The following is a 21,009-nucleotide window of genomic DNA, read 5'->3' as shown; positions in this document are numbered from 1 at the left end:
TATCTTCTTGACTCCCTGGTGGAATTTCAAATTAAATGTACACATCTGTACAGTAGTATTTACATTTAAAAATGCTTTGAAAATTTATGTTTAAAAAAAAATTGTGATGACTTATTTTTTACACTTTACAGATTCCATTTTTCTCCGATTTAATAGAAAATGTTTTTTCATTTTATTTTTATAGTGTTTTATGTTTGTCTTATTTGTGTGTGTGTTTGTGTGTTTGCAGTGGTACAGGGCTGCATAACTTACAAACCAATTACTACAAGGTGTGGAGGTGCGAGAGGGAGGTTTTTGTGGTTTAGAGCAGCACTAGAGGGCACTGCAGTGTTTCACTGGCTCTGACCTCTGACTGGACACTGAAGTGAGGGGTCTTGACCCCCATAAAAACACCCGGCTGCTATGAACCCAACCACACCCTTCTGCGCACTGATCCCGAAAACAGGAACAGGGATTTGGTGCTTTGTATTTATCAAGATAGTGCACATAGGTATGTAATGTTTTCTTTAAAAGATAGAATAAATACACACACAGTTTAAAACAACATTTCAGTCCTGTGTTGGTTGTTACTGTTGGCATGTGGAGCTGAAATCTGGTTGATGTTAGAGTCCTCCTCACCTTTCCTTCTCTCTGGTACACAGTACACCGTGTTCTGCTGACTACACACTCACCAGACACACACATACACACGCACACACTTATATTTTCAACATTTCTCTCAACCTTAGGAGACTTTTGTGAGAGCTTTATAACGTCTGATGTGCTCTTTGTTTATATTTTTGATTCTTTTTGGAGGCCTGCAGTATCGGTTGCTGGGTTTCATGTGGAAGTGCTTAAGGGTTTGAGAGTTAACACCTTGGTGAGCTGCTCGCAGTCTTGCCTGCTGTTAAACAAAGGCAGCTTTGTGGAGACTCTCCCCAAATGTTTTCTTAACATGTTCCAAGCAGTTTGAGCAGGCAACTAAAGTAAACAAGATGTTGCCATGATAAAAACACTTGTAAAAACATAGCAGAGTGCACTTGGAGACTTTTTCAGGCAGAGCTCTACCAGGCGCACTGAATTTAATTCCCCTCTCTTCTATAAACAAAGGGTGAGGCAATGTCAGAATACAATAAATAGTGATGGATTTAAGGGGTCACTCCCAAAGCTGAAATATGCGAGTCTATGAGTGTGTGTGTGTGTGTGTGTGTGTAATACGTGTAATAACTCACTCTCAACAGGATGTTTATTAAATCAAAATTAAAATAAGTAACTGCCTCTCTTTCATCTTGTACAGAGACTGTACTGTACAATCCAGTACGATAAGCTTCTCAAATGCAAACTGCGCTCAAAGTGGATTTATACAAATGATCAAAAGCGGATTCAAAATGTTGACAAAGACGGTGAAAACTTTCAGCAGCCTGCGAGGCGTCCCCTCTGCAGCACCTTTCTCTCCTGCGTCTGTGAGGAAACCGTGTGTTCGCTGAGTGCTTGTTTTAGGATAATGGAATTGTGTCATATCTTGTTTAAAGTGCGACTAATCTGGGGTGACAGTGAGCCATTGATCTACTGCCACAACGCAGATGTTTTCATCCTCCCCGTAACCATGGCGCTGTTATGTGTTGGATTACCTAGAGTGTGCTGCACACCGGCTTGATTAGTAAACCAGGGGTCTGACTCAGACATCGAATCGTGGTGCAAAACAAAGGCCTGTGTCAAGCTGGACAGAGTGAAACCTGTTCACACTGGAAAGATGCTGCACAGCGGGTGAGGCGGTCGTAGCTGCAGCTGTCTGAGTCTACTGTATACATGGATGAATTTTACATAGTGCTGTGGTAAAAGCAAAAAAAAAAGCAAAAAAAAAAAAACCAAGTCAAAGAAGTGAAGCATGAGGGAGGAGCAGTAAAAACTGAAAAACAACTAACAGAAAGACAGAAAAAGCTGAGCAAGGCAGTCAGAGACACATACACACACCAATCCTCCTGTCCAGTGACAAGGGCAAACATGCAGAGCGCCCTAAGTGTGGGCTGCCACAGATAAACATCCTACCGTTGTTTGTTTGGGAAAAACGGCCCCCGTCACCATGGGAACTGTACTTATCACAGGAATTAGAGGCCCATGCAGTTCTCAGAAGGAGACCCCACCACAGTACCCTTGTCAAAAGAGGGCCAACCCAGGCATCGACACTCAGGGATAACAACCAGCTGCACCTGTAGTGCCTCTGAGTTGCTGGGGGTCATGAAACGTGTAATCGACACAACACGAGGACACACAAAGTGTGATAGAAGCGTACCTCTGACTATGACTTTTACTTACTTGAGGAATGACTGGAAATCATCAAACACTGCCTCACATCCAGGCCACTTGCAAACACCATGACCATAGAGAGGATGACTGTGGGGGGAATGCTCTTCTAGTGTGGATCTGGAGGAGAAATTCACACAAGAAGAGACAGTTATCAATAAACACGGATCACAACTTTTCTGAAAAACAAAGAGTTACAGGCCTGTGGTCACATAACATGAGGCAAGAGGTCAGGGACGATGGCGTCGATGGTTAAGCTGATGCCTAAGGTCAGCACCTCCCTGTGTGTACTGCTTCACCTGAAGAAAAGGTTGACTTCTACTTGATCTGTGAGCCTTGGCCTGTATGGAATCAGTGTACCTGTGTGATCTCTGCTTGCTCTTTTCTTAAAAGAGGGGACTCGTGTTGTGATGGCACAACCAAATCAATATGTAATTATTTAGTATCACTGAGCCATGTTGTAATTCACTTTGATCAAGACTGCAAGGGGGCTCCCCCAGTCGCTGCCCGCTGCCTCATGTCCCAGAGCCCACCTGGAGCAGTCTGTTCCACAACATGAAACTCCCGAAAGCATCAGGCACTTTCACGCCGTGCACAGACTGTAAACATCCCCGCTTGGTATCAATTTATCTACTGACCAATCCATGTCACCAGGGGCTGACAAGCACGCATCTATGGGGAGCGCGTGGCTTCGTACAATCAGTCTAAATAGCGGGAACATCCCTGAAAAACAAACTTTACAACATCTTCCATATGGCGAGAGGCGCGCAACCACAGCTAACCACAATCAGGCTGAGAGAAAGCGGCCTGTGTGGAGGCAGTGTCTGCGAGAAGAGCTAGACAGGCAGCCATATGGACACAGGCACTATACAAGACACACAACTTTCAGCTACAAGAGCCTGGGGGACTGGCCTATATCGCTACCACCTGTGCTGCTGGTGGCTCGTGAGCGCAGCGCTGCTGCTTCTCTTCCAGTCTCAGCCCTGCTTTAAGACAGCAGGCCAGATAGGGAGATTCATTACACCACAAACTGTTGTGTTGCCATGTGGGAATAACTCCAGCCACTAAAATTTCATTCATATACATAGATTCAATAAGAGATAATGTCTAATGCTACTACTTCAGGGGATGTCTTGAAGGATAGAGGAAAAATAAATACAGAAAATAATAAAATCTTGCGTTGCTTAGCCAATCATCCATCTGCCAGGATTTAAAAGTGAATGTAAAATGAATTAGTAAAAAAGAAAGTAATCTAACTGTGGTGTGCCAATTTTACAGGATTAAACAAACTAATGTTCAGATTAAAATCTCATTTGTATCAATGTTAGTAAAACTGTACCTCAAGTAGGAAATTTTAAAGGTCGTCACAGGTTTCCTTGTGTTATAATTACTTGCTTAAGAGTTCACATTGTTCATAACATGTGATAATTGCATTGCAATTAGGAAGCAGTCAAGCATTCATGAATGTGGTTAGCAGCTTTTTTTTCTCCCTCTTTTTAAAGTCTGAATTTTTTTTATTCAATTATGAATTATGCATTCACATTAAGACCTCTGTTTTGATACAGCTAATAAATAGATGGCGGAAGACCTATAATAATGAGTTTTTAACAAGGAAATGTGTGGACTGGTGAAGGTAACGCTGGTTTTTAATTTAAAGAGATCCTTTTTTAATTCTTTGCGAGCGGGCTTGTTGGTTAATTCTGTATTAATAAGATATTGAAATGTGGAGTGCGCTGGGAATCAGTGAGCACAAAGCGCGGTGAGGGGCTGGCGGCAGAAGAGCCCTTTTAAACGGTGGATAGCTAAACAGTAGTAAATGACAGAATTTACACCAAATGAGCTACATTAGTGTAATAGGAGAAGAGTGTAGGATTCATGGGGTTTTTTCCCATTTGAGAATATGTTCAGGAGAAAAAAAAAAAAAAAAAAAAGCTCAGCAGCTCCCTGCGTTGTGTTAAATTTGACTCTTGCACCCACGACAGGTCTGTCAGGATGTTATTATTGTCAGGCAGCCTGGGGGAAGAACACTCTAATGATCTTGTAACAGCGACGAGGAAAACTGTGTCATCAGCTTCCTTTAGAGGAGAAAGAACATTAAAGTGCCTATAGACCCAGACAGAAAATGTGCGAACCTTCCAGGTGTTGCGCTGTGTTTATGTGTAGACAGACAGGAGGAACCGCACACAAAGATGGCTTCAACAGCTGGTAGCCAGTTGTTTTCTAGTTCACTTCTTTTGATGAGATGCTTTGGGCCATAAACAAGTCATGATCTATGGCATCGTGTGCTGATGGACTCAATCTATCAGCAAAAAGTGGGAAGATTGATGTCCGCCATGCTATAGGTCAGAGTCTGTGAAACCAGTCACAACACTCTCCCTCATTGCTGGTGCTGATGTTAGCCTATTCTCCTATGTCCCCCCCCCCCCCTTTTTTTTATTCTCTAGGCCCTACACTTTATCCTCTCCTACCGTCTTCTCTGTGCCACTGCATGCCTTAAACTAAATGATTTAATTATCATTTTTTTCTGGTGTAAGACAAATGAAAGGCAAGAGAGAGATGGGAGTGCTGTGCCAAATCTGATTATTTATCTCTTTAACAGATTGCTGTGTTACAGTCCCCGAGCTGTGGTTACTGATGGTTGTTGGGAAGTAAAGTGGGCCAAGTGCTTTGTGTGTGGATGCTCCCCCTTACAAAACTGATGCAGCACTGTATTGGGAATTTGTGTCAGATACAGATCAGGCACATTTCATTTAAATAAGCAAATCATTGAATAAAGATGACCTGGCTCACATGGGTATATCTCTATCTATGCATCACAGTTCGTGGGCTGGGAAACAACGTGCATTGACAGATTGAGTGACTCAGGCCCTGGTCATATCAGGGATGTTGTTCAGACAAACAGAAACCCCAGCCAGCCCTGCCAGAGTGTTCTTTGAGACAACTAAAAGCAGGAACACGTGCCTCGTCTTTGGTGTGTCAAACCGGCAGTGATTGAATTTCTCCTCCTTCCTTAAGACGGAAGTGCAAAGCCAGTGAGTGATTCCTGTGGATGCACTTAAGGTTTTAGTTGCAGGCGTCGTTGTGCCTGGGCAGATTTTATATGACACATGAAACTAACTACATGGTACTTAGGGCCTACTGTAAACCAATCTGAAGCCAGTCGGGAAAACAGGCCCATCAGCAGAGGCTTGTTTCTGTTGCATGACAAAAGGACTTGCAAAACCGCATCAATTAAAAGTTCATTAAGTTCAGCACTGGGAGGATGAGTGGATGCTCTCTATTTACGCCTAGGCCGGCCCAGCCCATTATCTTCAACCTGATTATTCAAATCCCTGGATTATAACACAGACGTTTTCTCAGAGCCTTGCTTAGAATAATCATACTTAATAATATTTCATTTTTCTTCCCATGGAGTCTGATTAGAATTGAGTCCGCATCTTCAAAAGAGAGGAATAATGCTCTTGATAGTTGTGCAATTGAAGCGTTCCAAAATTAACACAAGAAAGGATTATTGGTCGCGTGAATTTAAAGTTGCATCATTCTGCATTTAATGAAGGATGTTTGTGCTCGTTTTGTATCAGTCGTCTGTTCTTAGTAATTACACATTTGAAACTCTGGGTAGGTAATCCATGACTTCCTGTAAGCAGATGTGGTGGATGAGAATCACCTGCTCGGTTTTCTGACAGATCTAAGATACTGCGAGAATATTCAGAGTGAGGCTGCCTTCTTCACTTAAGCTTGTGTTAAACTGCTGTTGACATCCTCTTTAATCTCTGACAGTCAGCGTGAGGCAGAGGGGGCTGCCAGCTCTTGCGTTATGTCTTCTCCGATGTTTCATGGAGCCCTCAGCTGAGGCTGGATCTTGCCTTTCCCTGCCATCGATGCTCACCTTGTTTGCTCGCCTGCGACAATGTGTGATGGAGTGAGCGAGTCAATATCCTCCCCTGCAATTTGTCTTTAGCTGCACAAAAAACCCAGACATTCAGTCAGACGCTGGGTGAAGAACTGGAAGCCTGTGGATACTGTCAACTGTGGGAGCAGCTAATGCCCATTTTTTATTTTATTTTTCCCCCAGTGTCTGTGCTGGAAGATAACTTTAAAACACAGTAAAGAGGATGAGTCTGTACAGGTACTATGTCATCAATCTATTTAAAACTGATAGTTGAAAAGAAATAGCTGCTTTCTGTTTGTATCGCTCCATCAGTGAATCACAGCATTTCCTCTCGGTGTCACTCAAATCCTTTCTAAAGGATTTACCCGTTGCCCCCCCCCCCCACTACCAGCCCCTCTCCACCTCCAAAGGCCTGCTGGTTTACAGTGCTAAACATGTTTTCATCCGCATTGCTTTCATAATGACGCGTAGGTTTTGATCACTGAAACACAAGTCAGATGTTATGCAGTGAGCTCATGGTGCCTGGAGGCTCCTCACTAGCAGTTCAAAGATCAGGCTTTGGTGCAAGAAAACAAGCAAATGTGTAAGATGCCAAATTAATTCCTTCCTTAAAGACGCACACACACAGCTCGGAGAGCAAACGCCTTTCATAGATGATTCATGTTGCACATATCATATGATGCACCCAGTGTTTGTTTTGTTTTAGCATATAATAGCTTGTTGTTTTTGCTATGTTTTTCTTTTTATTACTCTTGAACTGACAGGCTGATTGAACATGTCAACAAGTTCCCAGTACACAAGGAAATGTTTTTCTTTTCTGAAAAGATGCTGGTAAACCAAAGGAAAATTCTCAGGGACATGCAACTTAGGTCACAGCTGCACTTCAACTGAAACAATAGCAGGACGGGTCAATGCTCCTGGCCCCGTCATTAATAGTATGGCAACTGCATGCACATTTCTCCAAATCCCTGCGTTCCTTCCAGGTGTTCCCATGAAATCCACAGCTGCATCAAGCAACACTGAAAAGTGACTGTGTTGGCCTTAATGAAAATAATATTTACAAAGTATAAATTAATAGTAATCTGTGCAAACCTTTGGGGATGTGTCCATCGACTGAGGCCCTGTGAGAAATAGCTATTTCAAATGGGAGTATATGGCACATCTGTTTGCTTTGGACTTAGATGACAGTGGAGCCTGTTTCACCAGGTTAATTACCAGTTGTAGGTACAAACGACTTAAGGAGCAGTGTTTTGGAAAACTACTGCTGTATAAAGGTGTGATAATTTGGAGGTTGTACATCTTCACTGACCCATGCTCTCATTGTGAGGGCATGCAAAAGATGTAAGACACATGCAAATAAAAATATAAAAGTCCTTGCAGGTGGAGGAACTCACCCTTCTCTCTTGTGACTCATGTACTGCCCGTTGGTGGAGGCGTGCTGGTTGAGAAGTGGGTTCTTTGGCGGTGCCGGGGAGGACAGGTCGAGGCCCCGGTGGCCGTTGTTGCTGCTGTTGTTGTGCTCCTCCTTCACGTGAGCGTTTGTCACCTCCTTCCACAGTTGCTGCAGCTCTGCTGGAATCATGCCTGAGACAAACAAATTGGATAATTAAATCAATTAACAGCTAATCCAACTCTCTTCTTCATCACTTAATTAAATCAAAGCGTCTGTAAACAAAGCCGAGTATTAATTAGAAAATATTCCACTACAGGGTAATGCACTGAGAGCTCTTGCCTCCCCCCCTCCCCCCGCCACCTCCCCTCTTCCTCCCATTTTCCCTGTGATCTGAAGCGTGTTTGTATACACAAATCCCTGGCATTCACGCAAATTTCATGCCCAGAGTAAATAATTAACACCCAGACAAGGCATGAAATCTGAATAATCACCATCATTTTCTCTCAACAACAGAGATGTGCAGAACACACACAACAAAAAGTTTACAATAGCAACACTAGAAAACATCCCACCCCTGCCTTCTTGAGAAACAGGACCCTGGGGTAATATTCTCAAAAGCGCATTAATGTGCAAAATACTTAAAGCTCTGCACCGCCTCCAATTGACACAGAAGACTTAAACCTCATTTAACAAGTCAAGCACACTGCAGCTCACACAGCCCTTTGAAAAAAAATCCCTTGAAGACAGAAGACATTTTTCTGTATACTGGAGACACAGCCACAGAGAGCGTGTGTTTTTTTCCCTGCCTATGAGTGACAGCAATCCCGACACCCTGGGCCAGAGTGAGGATGAAGAAGGATAATGCTGTGTTTGTGCACCCCATTTTTCCCTGTCTGAGAGAAGAGAGCCTTTGTTGGCACACAATATATGTGTCCATCTATGGTCGTGTCTGTTACTGTGCTGGAGACGTCTGTTTCACTTGACACAAATGAGGCTGATATGTAAAATAAGATTAGGCCTCTAGGTTGCAGAATGTGTGGCTGTTTGTATTTTCAGTCAAAACATAACGCACGTGGGTAATGGGTACTGATTTTAATAGCATACTGAAAGATCTAAAAGGCGAATATGTGTGGATTTGCATTGAGTATTCAGATCCGTGCTTAAATAAGCCACATGTTTGAAGCATGGTGAGAGAGGCCCTTGGATATGTTGGGAATTTAACCACAGAGCAAATGGGCAAGACCACTCGTTTAACATTACAATTAATTAAATCCATTCTCAAAATGAGAACTGGCAAATGGAAGATGATTTGCACATGCTTATCTACTTGGGTTTATATTCTCTGGATCCCCCCCCCTTCCCCGTTTCTCATCAGCAGCTCTATAGATACCAGAAGTGCTCCTTTCAAGCACCAGATTGTAATACATTGTGTGCAAAATGCTTAGTCTTAATTTATTCCTGTTGTGGAAAATAACTGTGAGGTGAAGATCTCAATACGATCAGCAAAAATATTTTTAATTTGATAAGCTACTAAAGATTTTAATTATGCTGGTAATGGAGAACATTGGCCTAATGAGGCGGAGGACTCCAGAGAGACGCAGGGGCTAAGAACTGTGAAATGAGTCTGATAGGATTGCTGTAAATTCACACTAGATCGTTTGCATATCAAAGAGCAGGAAATGATTGCAGGACAAATCAATAACCTTTCCACGTTCCAAGGAGCGTCTTTCCTCATTCAAATATTTCAACATACTCGCTCCATTCTGCCTGCCTGTATTCTCTCTTATTCTCTTCAATGCCTTGATGTGCCCTAATCGAAGCGCACGTTCATGACAGGCTAAACATGCTTAATATTGCAGCCTGTGTTATAGCATGCTAATCCAATGCTTGCTGATTTCCAGTTGCGTTATCAAAGGATCCATTGTTGTTTTGATGGTTTAAGGAGAGTTTGGAAGAAAAGTTCTTTTTTTTTTTTTTTTTTGTTTCTGTTTTTTTCCTAGCAATGGCTGGTTTGGAAGGGGAAGGTCACTGGTGATGCGAGTGTCCTGTGCTCCGACAGTGGGACCAATCATTTTCCCCCCACTTGGTGCCCGGTGACAGTGGGCGATGTATTTTTAGCCGATGTGCTTGACAGGGCGGCCCACACTGGCTCAATTACCCAGCAGTCCTGGTGACCCCGACACCACTGTTTACTCAGATGAAACCGCAGCGGATAGACCGGTCTGATGAGAGAGCTAACGGAGTGGGACCAAGCTGTCTCTTTCTGGATCTAGTCCATAGTTTTATTGCTCTGTTTGCCTCTTCCCTTGTTCTTCTCATACCTAAGCCCAACCTCCCTCAACAACAGCTATGGCTCACGAGTCACATAAATGACAATAAAATATCATTACACGAAGGTCTCAGCAGGTTTTATATTTTGTGTTTTGACAAAACGCATTGAGTTTCTCTCCATCTGATTACTGTGGGACACATAATGACATTGATCTGTAAATCCTCTTTCTTGGGTCCCCGGTTTGTCCATCCTTTAAATGCCGGATTGGTTTATCTTTCCTCTTTCCATTTTTCAACACAACTATTCCACTCATTACGACTGGGAAATACGGACAAGCACTTTAAAAAATGTATGTTGTTGGGTAACTTGATTGATCACCGGCCTCCCAACTCAATTTTACCTCTGCAGGTAGCTCTGGCACCGAGACAGGCCGAGCTCTTCAACCTTTTCCTGTCCTTGTCCCCCTGTACCCAGGTGACCATGTTCAAGCAAGCAGAAAGTTGATTTAAGGTTCATAATGACATCAGTTGCAGGCCATCATCTCCCAAATAAAAAATGGCCCCCAGTGCTCTGGGCTCTTTAAACCGAGCTGTTACTTCTCACACACAGTGCCGGTGCCATGGGGGGACAGTGACATCGCTATTAGTTTATTGTTCCGTCAGGCTGGGACCTTTACTGCACCCCTGTTTATGTTGCCGTAATCACTGGCCTGCTGATGTGCACCCCTTAGGCCTGAAATATGTCCTGTCCTAATGCTGCAGCAACTATTACCAGTAGCCCACTGCTGGATGTATCAATCACTGACAGGTCAGTCGCATTACCCGCCGCTGTCCCTGATGTGCTGCTGTTCTGTGAGCACTTCATGGCTCGCCACATTCTTTGCTTTCATATTACCGACAAATTTGTCTTGTCACTGTCCCACTGGCCTCTCCTCGACAGCTTAAATGATGTTGTGCAGCTACCAGAACTCGCTCTCTTGCAGAGCAACCTCGGAGGGTGAGGGGTCATTTTAGCCAGGATGTGCACAAACACTGGCCAAGCTCGGTGATACACACATATACAGACACACACAGACACACACACACACACACACACACAGACACACATGTACATAAACATGCAAACACACACATACAACACCTGAGCAACCACTGACTCACTTATCAGGTCAAGAGGACAGGCTTTTTGTTGGAGGGGGGAGAGTGGGGTGGATGGATCAAATTTATATTTATGAGAGTTATATCCTCCCCAAACACATTGTTGTAATTTATAACAGATACCGTCTGGCCGCTTCCAAGACTTTGAACATTAATGTCAAAAGAATTTACGACAAGAGAAACAAATTATACTCCAGATAATGCGACAATTGGTTTTCTCTCAAAACTGGTATCTGTAAGTTTATACTTAATTAGTCCTATCAAATTTTGAAAGGCTTTTACAAATGCATTCCTACAGTCCATCGTTTTGGCAGGAAAAAAATACTGATCTGTCTCAGCCAACAATTTCACGAAGCAGGAAACTGAGCTGCATCTTAGTACCCAAAGCACAAATACAGAGTGCACACCGACTTTTCTTTAATTACTCTGTTACAGTGACCTATTATTTGAAAACCTTTTGTTCCTTTCAATGCCTCAGCACATCAAAAAAAAAAAGGGGATATAGTGGATTGCATGTGATAACACTGGCCTTTTAAAAATAATTATAATGATATCTACATTTTGAAATGAAAGAAATAAAAATCATCAGTTAAAAAGTCATGCCAATTTACTGCCCCGCAAGTTTGAATCCATAATCACTGAGACCCAAACAGAGCGGATCAACTCATCACTTCCGACGCAGTGCTAACTGCTAGCTGAATATTGCAGATTAGATCTGAACACCATAGGCCTGGCCCGCTGATGCATGAAAGAGTTTAGTGATGTGGAAAACAGAAAGGTCATCAATAACTTCAAACAGTCAAGCAGAAAATGTGTAGAATAGGAAGACAAACTGGGGGCCTGAAGCACTAGCCTAAGTGTTGTAACAGCTGTCAGAGGCTCGGAGTTAACCATCAGTGGATTGTGAGGGCAAGCTAACCAGGTTTGACTGGTTGTAACAAACTGAAACAATCAACTAATTGTACGTGGGGAGATTCAGTTCCTCGTTTTTATGTCGATGCAAACAGCAGCTCAGAGAAATGATCCTGTCAGCTTTGACTACAACTCATATGAAAGCACTGTTCAGGGTGGAAATTTCCTTATCAGAATAAAATTATAATTTTCCAGCTGAGAATTAAAAGTAAGATTTTCTCTTTGAGAAAGAATTTTTCAACTAAATATATTTACTGCGTATAATTTCACTGCATCCGTGGCACCTTGTTGGGTGTGGTAATGCAAATATTTATCATCTGTTGATACAGTTTAAGGAGAAATTAATTGATGCATCAGTGCTCTGAATTAACGCAAATAATAATCAGTTTTAACAGACTAAACTGTGCAGCCATAACAAATTGTGAAAGTGAATCAGAGACTGGCAGGGTAAAATGATATAAATTCAATACAGCTGCTCTCTTGATAAGGTGAGATGCCTCGCAGGTATGTGGTGGTGATGACACAGTATAAACAGGATGTTCCGGGACTGTTGTGAAATCCATCAAAAGTACAGTACCTAGCCATATCACCCATATAATGCTTTACTCAAGGGGTGTGTGAGTGTTTGCCAGACATCTGACACAGAGCAATTCAGCAAAGCACACTCACAACACAGCAGCGCTCCACGCCTGTGCCCATGGCAATCGTCTGCAAGCGGATGAGTGATTCCATACCCAGTCCAAACAATAACACCACTGTACAAACCCTGTTTGTGTTTGCCTATTACCTAAGCACCCCCCCCCCCCTTCCCCCTAAACCCTCCCGTTTTTATCGCCCTTATCTTGTTATTTCAAAACTGTTTGTCTTAGCTGGGAATGAATAGTCAATGTCATGTTCTAAATCCCTTATGACGGCGTCTTTGTCATGAGGGTGCCACTCCTTAACAAAATATTAAAGGATAAATAAAGAAATAAACTTCCTGGCCAAACAACAAGTATTGACCGCCTATCGAGTAACAGGCGGTTTCACAATGACAAGTTCACTGGCAGTTTGCGAACAATAGATCCAGTCTTCCTCCAGGCTGAAGGAGGCTGCCACCAGGATGCCAATCACAGACACAGGACAGAGAGCTGAAGGACAAAGCATGAACTCTGTCTTTACGTTTACTTCTACTGTCCGATATGATAATAATAAGTATAACCTACCAGAATCAAACTGGTTCAGTAAACAGACTCCCCAGACAAGAGGTGTAAGATGCCATTTAGGATATTATAGAACAATTGAGCGAAGATTTACAGCAGGTGTGTCCTCAGTGAAACCATGTACAGTATGTGGTTACACACTTAAGTGGGGCATTGTTCACTTTGACTAAGCAAATTTGTACAGGTATTGTAGCAGGGCAGATCAAACCACTCTGAACATAGAGTGATACACCTACACAAGCCACAATGCTAAAAAAGAGCTGCATGAGAGTCAAAAGTCAAAGTCATCTGACGGGTTTAGGTTTTTGAAGGCCCATAGGATGCTAACATGTTTAGAGTGAAGCTGCCAATAGTTACAGTGTAAAATGGGCAATCTCTGTGCCAGTGTTTCCCTCCGAAATCTTAGAGATGTTCTTGATGATCATGTGACTGGAAAATTTCAAGACAAGTATCAGTCTTTCTTTTACATCTAATTAAAATCCTCCTACGCTGCGACTGAATAATTTCTGTGGATAGATATTTTAATAATTTTGTAAGTAGAATTATCATTACTATAAAAACAAGCTGCGTTCAGGGAAGAACTCCTATAACAACAGGTGAAGAAAATCAAGGCCAGGATCATTCAGCATATCAATAAACAACTTTATCAGTATAACCCCAATCTCCATTGTTTTGGTCTTATAACCTAGACTCTAATATTTACCTAACAGCGGGCCAAATCTTCAGTTTACATCGAAAAACAAACTTTAGCACGTGTAAAAATATTGGCGTAAAAAGAGGTCGGCTCATCCCCAGACACAGACTTGTTGCAGTGTTTTATCGAGCAGTAGTGGACTGATTGACAGGAGCCTTTGGAGAGTAGTTCAGTACAGCACTGTGATATGAGGTACTGACCCTGAGTGAGGGAGTGCAGTGGCAGGCCGGTCTGTCCGGGCTGGATGGTGAGCAGCCCTTGCCTCTGAAGGTTGAGCAGATGCTGCTGCTGGACCTGCTGGACCTGCAGGAGCTGCTGCTGGAAGGCCAACTGCTGCGCTGACACCTGCTGCTGGTGGTGAGAGAGAGGCACAAAGAGAAACACCATCAGCAAACAAGCGTACAGTATATAGAGGCACAGCAGCCAGTGCAAACACGTGAAGATGAATTTCAGGTTTGTGCGTTGCTGTCTGTTGCTGAGGAAAAACATTTTAAGTTCAAGGCCACAGAGTTCAAAGGTCAGGTTGTAAAAATAAACATGTTTAATGGATTTCGTGTATGCTAACACGCAAAATAGCACAGTGGACGTTTCATAAATATTGCCTTTAGTGTGGGTTTGTCTGGGCGCACTTAAGACAGGTGGACTATACATCTCTCTCTCTCTTAATTAACGAGGAGTCGGGAGGCAAATGACAAACAACGAAACAACATAGTTAATCATTCATAATAAGAGCCACAGGAATTTAATTACAGCCATTCATAATTCAGCAAACAACGTGTGACTAAATCAAAGTGCTTAATAACCACCCTGGCAACTCTCACAACTCTCCCAGGCATGGCGCTGCGCTCAGGGATACACTCTTCCCCCACCCAGCACAGCAAGCTGTGTTCAATCACACACTGTGGACTGACTGAGAGATAGTTGCTTTGTTGATCTTACTGTGCTTCAGCTGTTTCATCAAGACGCATTTAATGAAATACTGGTGTGCCTTCACTGATTTGGGGTGGGGGTGGGGGGGGGATTTTGGCTCTGAAAAGTGAAACGTGTGAACTTTGATATGATGAAGAAGTGATATGAGAGTGCAGAAGAAAATAGAAAGGAGAAAATGACAGAGTCAGAATAATAAATAGAAGGAAATTATCTAATATCCCCAATCTCCTATGAGTCAAAACAAATGAGAGATGCTATTTAGATAAAAGGGGCACAGAGGAGAGAGATGACTTTTAACCCTTTCATCAATCCCCGTTCTCAACAAATCCAGTCGTCTTGTTGCTGTAAATTAAACATCAAGATCTATCAGGACACCTTCTGTATTTTCGAACAGATAAGGATAAAGTAAGCGCGCCTGAGACTCAACAGGATACTGGGGTTGTTTATGAGTATACAAGGCCAGTTGTCAGGCGGGAGCGAGGAGAGGAGGGGGCACTAAAAGCAGTGGCTGGGCTGCCAAGCTGTGCACCGCACCCTGTTACCAAACACAGGATACACCACTTTGTTTACTTCTCACAATTGAGTGCATACAAAAAAGGTCTCGGTGCAACGCGGCTGTCAGGTCACTCGCTGGCGGCTCTGAAACCACTGAAACAGCCAGATAAAATGTGTCCCCCCCCCCCTCCGCCCACCCCTATTCGGCTTGTCAAAAGGGTCTAGCGGCCTTCCTTTCCCTTCCTCTCCCTCCCTCCCTCCCCCCCTAGCCCACACCCAGCCTGCTGCTCCTGCGTTGGCTCACTAAAAATAAAGCTCTGGGCAGCGCGGCTCTATTACAGCAAGTGGGGTCGTCTCATTGGATCAATCAGGGGAAGAAGGCGCTTTTGACAGTGGTAGCGGGAGGGTCATAATTGAGGAGTAACCACACAGACTCATGTGTGATCCAACCCAAAACGAGAGAAGGGAAAGTGAGACAGAGAAAGAAGAGACGAACACGATAGAGATCTCACAGAGGTTGCAGTGAAATTTAGGATGCAGGTGGCCTGTGACTTTCTCTGATCTGTCCCATTTATGAAAGGTGGTTGCTTCTTTTTTTTCCCTCCTCCATCAGTGCAAGGGAAGTTTCTCATGTCCTCAGAGGTTTTCTGTTATCCAGCTCCTCCTTGACAGCCCGAGACAAAGATAATAGTACTACAGAGGTGGGAGTTCACAAGGAACAATGTCTTTCATCAAAATGCTAAATAAACAGAGGGTGGCTTTTAAGAAAAAAGGAAGAAAGAAAAATCAAGTATTGCAAATGAATTTAACTCCTTTCTCCCTTCACGTTTTTTTTTTTTTCTTCTGGTCCCATCAGCTGACAGGAGCTCCTGTGCGCTCCCAGCAGGCAGACACATTAAAAACCCCAGACCCAATAGACCAAATAAGAGGTTAACAAGAAGTGGCACGAGGGAGAGAAAAATACAGTTCCTGACAAATGATAAAGAGTGGCACTGGCAGGCCTTTATTGTCAAGCTTCAAATATAAAGTTAAAGATCTTTGAAAAACTAAATTTTGATGTCTTTAAAATAAAAGAGGCACAAAGCAACAACAGGGGGTTATTGTCTGGCAGCCACAGGGGAGTCACTGCATAATTCTTATTCTGTCTTTTGATGGCTGCTAGAAATGCGACTGAAAAAAGAGAGAGCGATGGGGAGAGAAAGAAAACATCGGCAGAGGGGGAGAGCCTCTCGAGGCTGCATCCATTTCCTGTGATCATACATAATATGCTTCAAAAGTTGTTTTTTCTTTTATTCTCATGCTCCATTCAACTGATCAATTGCCCCCCCCCCCCATCCCCCCACCCCACCTCCCCCCGTCTTTTCTCCCTTGCTCCTCTAGTGTTTACATCAGATGCGACTTGGTGACAGGCCCTATCTGAGGCCGAGGAGCTCTGCTGTCATGTTGATTTATGGGAGCATCACACCACAACTTGTCCAAACTGAAGCCCGCAGTTCATTAATTAGGGAGCTACGACTTTGAAGTTGGGAGCTTCGACAGCACACGGACGTGTGCGAGAGTGAGCATGCGTGGAGATGTGTGTGCGTGTCTGCTTTTAAAACTGGGCTTAATTTTCTATGCTTCCTCCACTCTCCAAACATGGAACTCAATGGGGACAACAGCAAAAAATTTCCAGATTGTCTTTGAACTTCTTCTGACCGCACAATAATAATTTGCTTTGTCCACAGTGATGCCTGTATCCGCCAGTCATTAACACGCATTAAGCTGCTGCCTATGAGCAAGCCCTGCTGTACTGGAGGGAGCAAAGGAGAGAGAGAGCGAGAAAGATGGAGAGAAAAAAAAAAAAAAAAAAAAACTCAACACAGGCAACAAAGCTGGGAGCGCTCTCTGCACTGATATCTCACAATTACATGCCTTCTCTTCCTCTGCCATTTCCATGTTAATTACCGAGAAAAGCCTCTCAGATTTATATGCTCCGTGTTCCTGCCTTTCTCCCTTCTGCCTTTCATTATGTCCTACATGAGGCTCACAGGAGCGGTCATCTCTTTGTTGCATAGGACACTTGTTTACTTGGGGAAAAAAAAAAAATCTAGAACAATGAATTAAAGCTCAGGCACTGTAAAATATTATGCATTTAATGTGGAGACGCTTCCAGAAAAGGAGACACCATATTCTTAGCACAGTATCAGTCAGTTGTTACCATTTATCCAGCAAGTCTGACATGCTAATCAGAAGCATGAGTGCACTTGATTCTCCCCCTCTCCTCTCTGCTTTAACCACAGTCTGGAAGCAGATGGGGTTGTGGGAGGGGGGAACACACATGCCTTCCATGCTCTGTCTGGCCAACGGCTTTGGTAATGGCAGGCAGTTGGAGTGATGTCAGCCTACCTCTTTACTCTGCTTGCTGCCTGCATGCTGCTGCTGCTGCTGTTGCTGCTGCTGCTGCTGCTGCTGCTGTAGGAGCTGGAGGTGGAGCTGTTCCTGCTGCTTCTTGTAGAACTCTTGGAGTTGCTGCTACAGAAGAGACGGAGGGCGACATGTGAGTCAAAGTCTGTCAGTCACAGAAACTCAGCAGTTGGTTTTGTGAGAATTTTCAATACTTTGAGGAATGTTATCTTTGAGGCTTGTGGAAAAAAAAGAAAAGAAAAGAGTAGCAGTTCAAAGTGAATTTATCTTTTGTGAAACGCTATACATAAAGAAGAGTTTTCTTTCCAAAAAGAGACATCCACCATTTGAAAGATGTGATACGCTGTCTGCTGAAATGATTCATGAGTGTCAGTTGTACATTACCTGCTGTAACATGAGGGCCTGTTGCTGCTGGAGAAGAACCTGGAGCTGCTGAGGGCTCAGGACTTGCTGCTGAAGGATCTGCTGCATCTGCTGTGGAGTTATCACTTGAGGTGTCATCATAGCCACTGACACTGGAACCTGCGCAGACACAAACAGCGAGCAGATAGACGTCAAAAAACGTTGCCCACCAGTCCACAAACACGGCGCTGAACTGATGCATGAAACATATAGTCACAAGTGGGCTAAAGGCTATCCCAGCATACAACAGGCAAAAGAAGTAGAAAAGTTGCAGATTATTGACAATAATACACGATTGGGATAAATAATGTATAAAATATAATATATAACAATAATAATAATAATAATAATCATATACACACATACAGGTATATATCTATGATGCCCTTTTGCTTTTGACTGGATTCTACAATTAATCCCAAGTGTCATCTTCATGTGTTAAAAACTGCACATGCCCTCCAACAAACACACAAACACACAACATATCGACGCCTCTAACCATTATGACACCACACCAGACTGAGGCGGGCTAAAGGACAGCTGGGCGTGGATCGCGCCTGTGGAGTAAACAGCCAGCTGTATCCACCCCAACCTCCATCCTCCGACCTTCCCCTCTCTCACAGACACAAACCCCTTCAACATCATATGATCCGCGTCTGCCGAGACGCGTCTCAGAGCTTGCCATTTACACAACGTGGCAAATATGCCGTACCTGAGGACGTGAAAGATTGCTCAAAAATGCCGCTGTTCGCACACGCACAACATGTCATGTGAGAACATTTCATTAGAGACGCTGTCAACAGCGATCTATTATTGCGGAGATATAGAGTGCCTGGAGGAGGAGCCACGTTGAAGAACACGCAGGCCTCTAACTAACTCCCAGTAGAAAGGTGTGAGTGCATGACTCCTCAAAACAAGTGATTTGTTGTGACACTGAAAAGAGCCCCCACAGTTGTCAGGGTGCCTTAATTGCTCCGGCGGCATAGGAGACTCGGAGTGTGTCTGGATGCTGCCACTCACTGCGATGATGTGCAATACAATTAAAAGCTCCTTCCCTGGACGTTTGTATGACAAACAGCAACTGAGATGTACTCGATAGTGCTGCGTCTTTGCAATTGTTAGGACGTTTTGGAGATGGTTCTTTTGTGTACATGCACACATACATTAGTATGTATGTGCCTCAGTGTGTGTTGGAGTGTGCTTTCTGTCTCTCAGCCTGATGTCAGCAGCTGATAGAGCGGACATAACGGGTGACAGTCTGTCTTCACCAAGGTTACCCAAATTGTGTGGCCGCCTTATAGCTAATGACACCCCTTTGAATTTTTCATGCATTTCTGAATGTAATTTAGCTGTTTAAAATCTTGTCCAGTAACTAAGGGGCTTTTCTTGACACACACACCCTGCATGCATATTACCTTATTCATTTTCCCCATTGTAGCATAAAAGAAAAACAAAGCACTGCCATAATGAACAGCTTGTACCACTAATGCAGAGGAAAGGGCAGTGATGTCAAATAGGACGGACCAGCTTTGATGCTCTCCGTTAACTTTATTGAGCAGTGCCAGACTACATTGTGCTGTGTTCTTCTGGCCCCAAGAGAATGAAGGAGGCTCAGCCCCACCCAGGACTAACACACACTTCACATTTCTCATTTTCAGCACCAGGCATAGACGCGCGAGGAAGAAAATGCAATATTAATTCCCCCCTGTATTATGTCTTAATATGCAGTTCATCTTGACTTTTGCACATGACTTGTCCTGTCATTTGAATAGCCCCGGCCTCCCATTTCCTAATTTCACAGTCATTATCCACTGAAGTCCTTTTTTCTGGGCATTGCTAATTTTGATTAACTATTTTGAAGGTCAACCAAGCAGCCCTGACTTGCTGCATGCAAGTGTCATACATGCAAGTGCCATACGTGATATGATATATAGTTCCCGTCTAAATATGACATTTACCCCCCACGCACACCAAGGATAAATAATAATGCCCCCCCCCTTGAAGCTTTACTTTAACTACATGCATTAAAAATCTACTCCATATTTGTCATGCTCTATTTTTTACTACCGTGTTAAAACTGTAAATTTAGACATATTTTCAAATATATAATCATTTTGTCATGCCATATTATACAGAGTGTGATGTGAAAAAGGGGAGAGCAAACTTCCAAGTTAACACACCTCAATAGCTGCCAATTGCATCACAAATTACATTGAGATTTTCTTCAATTTAACTGTCTTAATTCTTTACACCTGAGGTGTGTATCTCATCATGGTTTCACACTTCGCCTTGTCACGAGCATCTGGCTCACAGTAACTACAGCTAGAGCAGCTTCCTCTGTGCACAGCCCCAGCAAGAGGCTATTATAGACCCCCATTTTATTACCCATTACTACTGAGGTCATTAGCAGCAAGAGGGATTGTATGCTTCTTAACCTATTGATCAATGTAACTACTACCATTTAATCCTGTGCTGAAGGAGTGAAAATCTGCCTAAGACTGGGTCCTATTGAGAGGAAGGGCGGGAGGGAGCACTTTAACTGAAAAATATTGCCCTGGCCTCTGTATCATGCCCATTTAACGCAAACACAGGACGCCAGTCGCCATTTAGAGCACTCCCATATGGTGCACTCCCTTATCTCTTGGATAACATCATGACTCCAGATGATCCACAAAAATATATCACCATCTAAAGATAGTCTAAAAGAAGGCTCGTACTGGGCTAATAACTGGAGGGATCCACTGAGCCCAGCTCTAATCTACTCCACCAATATGAGGGTGCGAAAAAAAGAGGACATTCTGAGGATGCCAGAAATAGCTGATGTTTATGAATTTCACAAAGGTGTGGTGCTCTCCAGGTGCCTCCCATACATAAACATTCAAACCTGGAACATTCTCACACAGCTGCAGTGACTGCAGGCAATATACTGTACCAGCACAGGCCTGCTGGCCAAACACACACACACACACAC

General features: G+C 43.4%; 1 protein-coding gene across 10 annotated transcripts in view; it reads right to left on the bottom strand.

Annotated features, from left to right (window-relative positions):
- Positions 1–21,009, bottom strand: part of foxp1b (forkhead box P1b) — a 150,676-nt gene that overhangs the window by 18,976 nt on the left and 110,691 nt on the right. For 7 of the 10 annotated variants that reach the window (XM_056391909.1, XM_056391900.1, XM_056391924.1 and 4 more), the window contains 5 exons: positions 18,021–18,158; positions 17,619–17,744; positions 14,006–14,156; positions 7,570–7,759; positions 2,296–2,403 (listed from right to left, as the gene is read on the bottom strand). In XM_056391909.1, the coding sequence (XP_056247884.1) occupies positions 2,296–2,403; positions 7,570–7,759; positions 14,006–14,156; positions 17,619–17,744; positions 18,021–18,158 (713 nt within the window). The remainder of the gene's footprint in view (positions 1–2,295; positions 2,404–7,569; positions 7,760–14,005; positions 14,157–17,618; positions 17,745–18,020; positions 18,159–21,009) is intronic. The other 3 variants (XM_056391941.1, XM_056391950.1, XM_056391959.1) reach the window with 3 other exon arrangements.

This window comes from Seriola aureovittata, chromosome 2 (assembly GCF_021018895.1).
Source record: "Seriola aureovittata isolate HTS-2021-v1 ecotype China chromosome 2, ASM2101889v1, whole genome shotgun sequence".
NCBI classification, from domain to species: domain Eukaryota; kingdom Metazoa; phylum Chordata; class Actinopteri; order Carangiformes; family Carangidae; genus Seriola; species Seriola aureovittata.
This window is presented reverse-complemented; position numbering and strand designations above follow the sequence as displayed.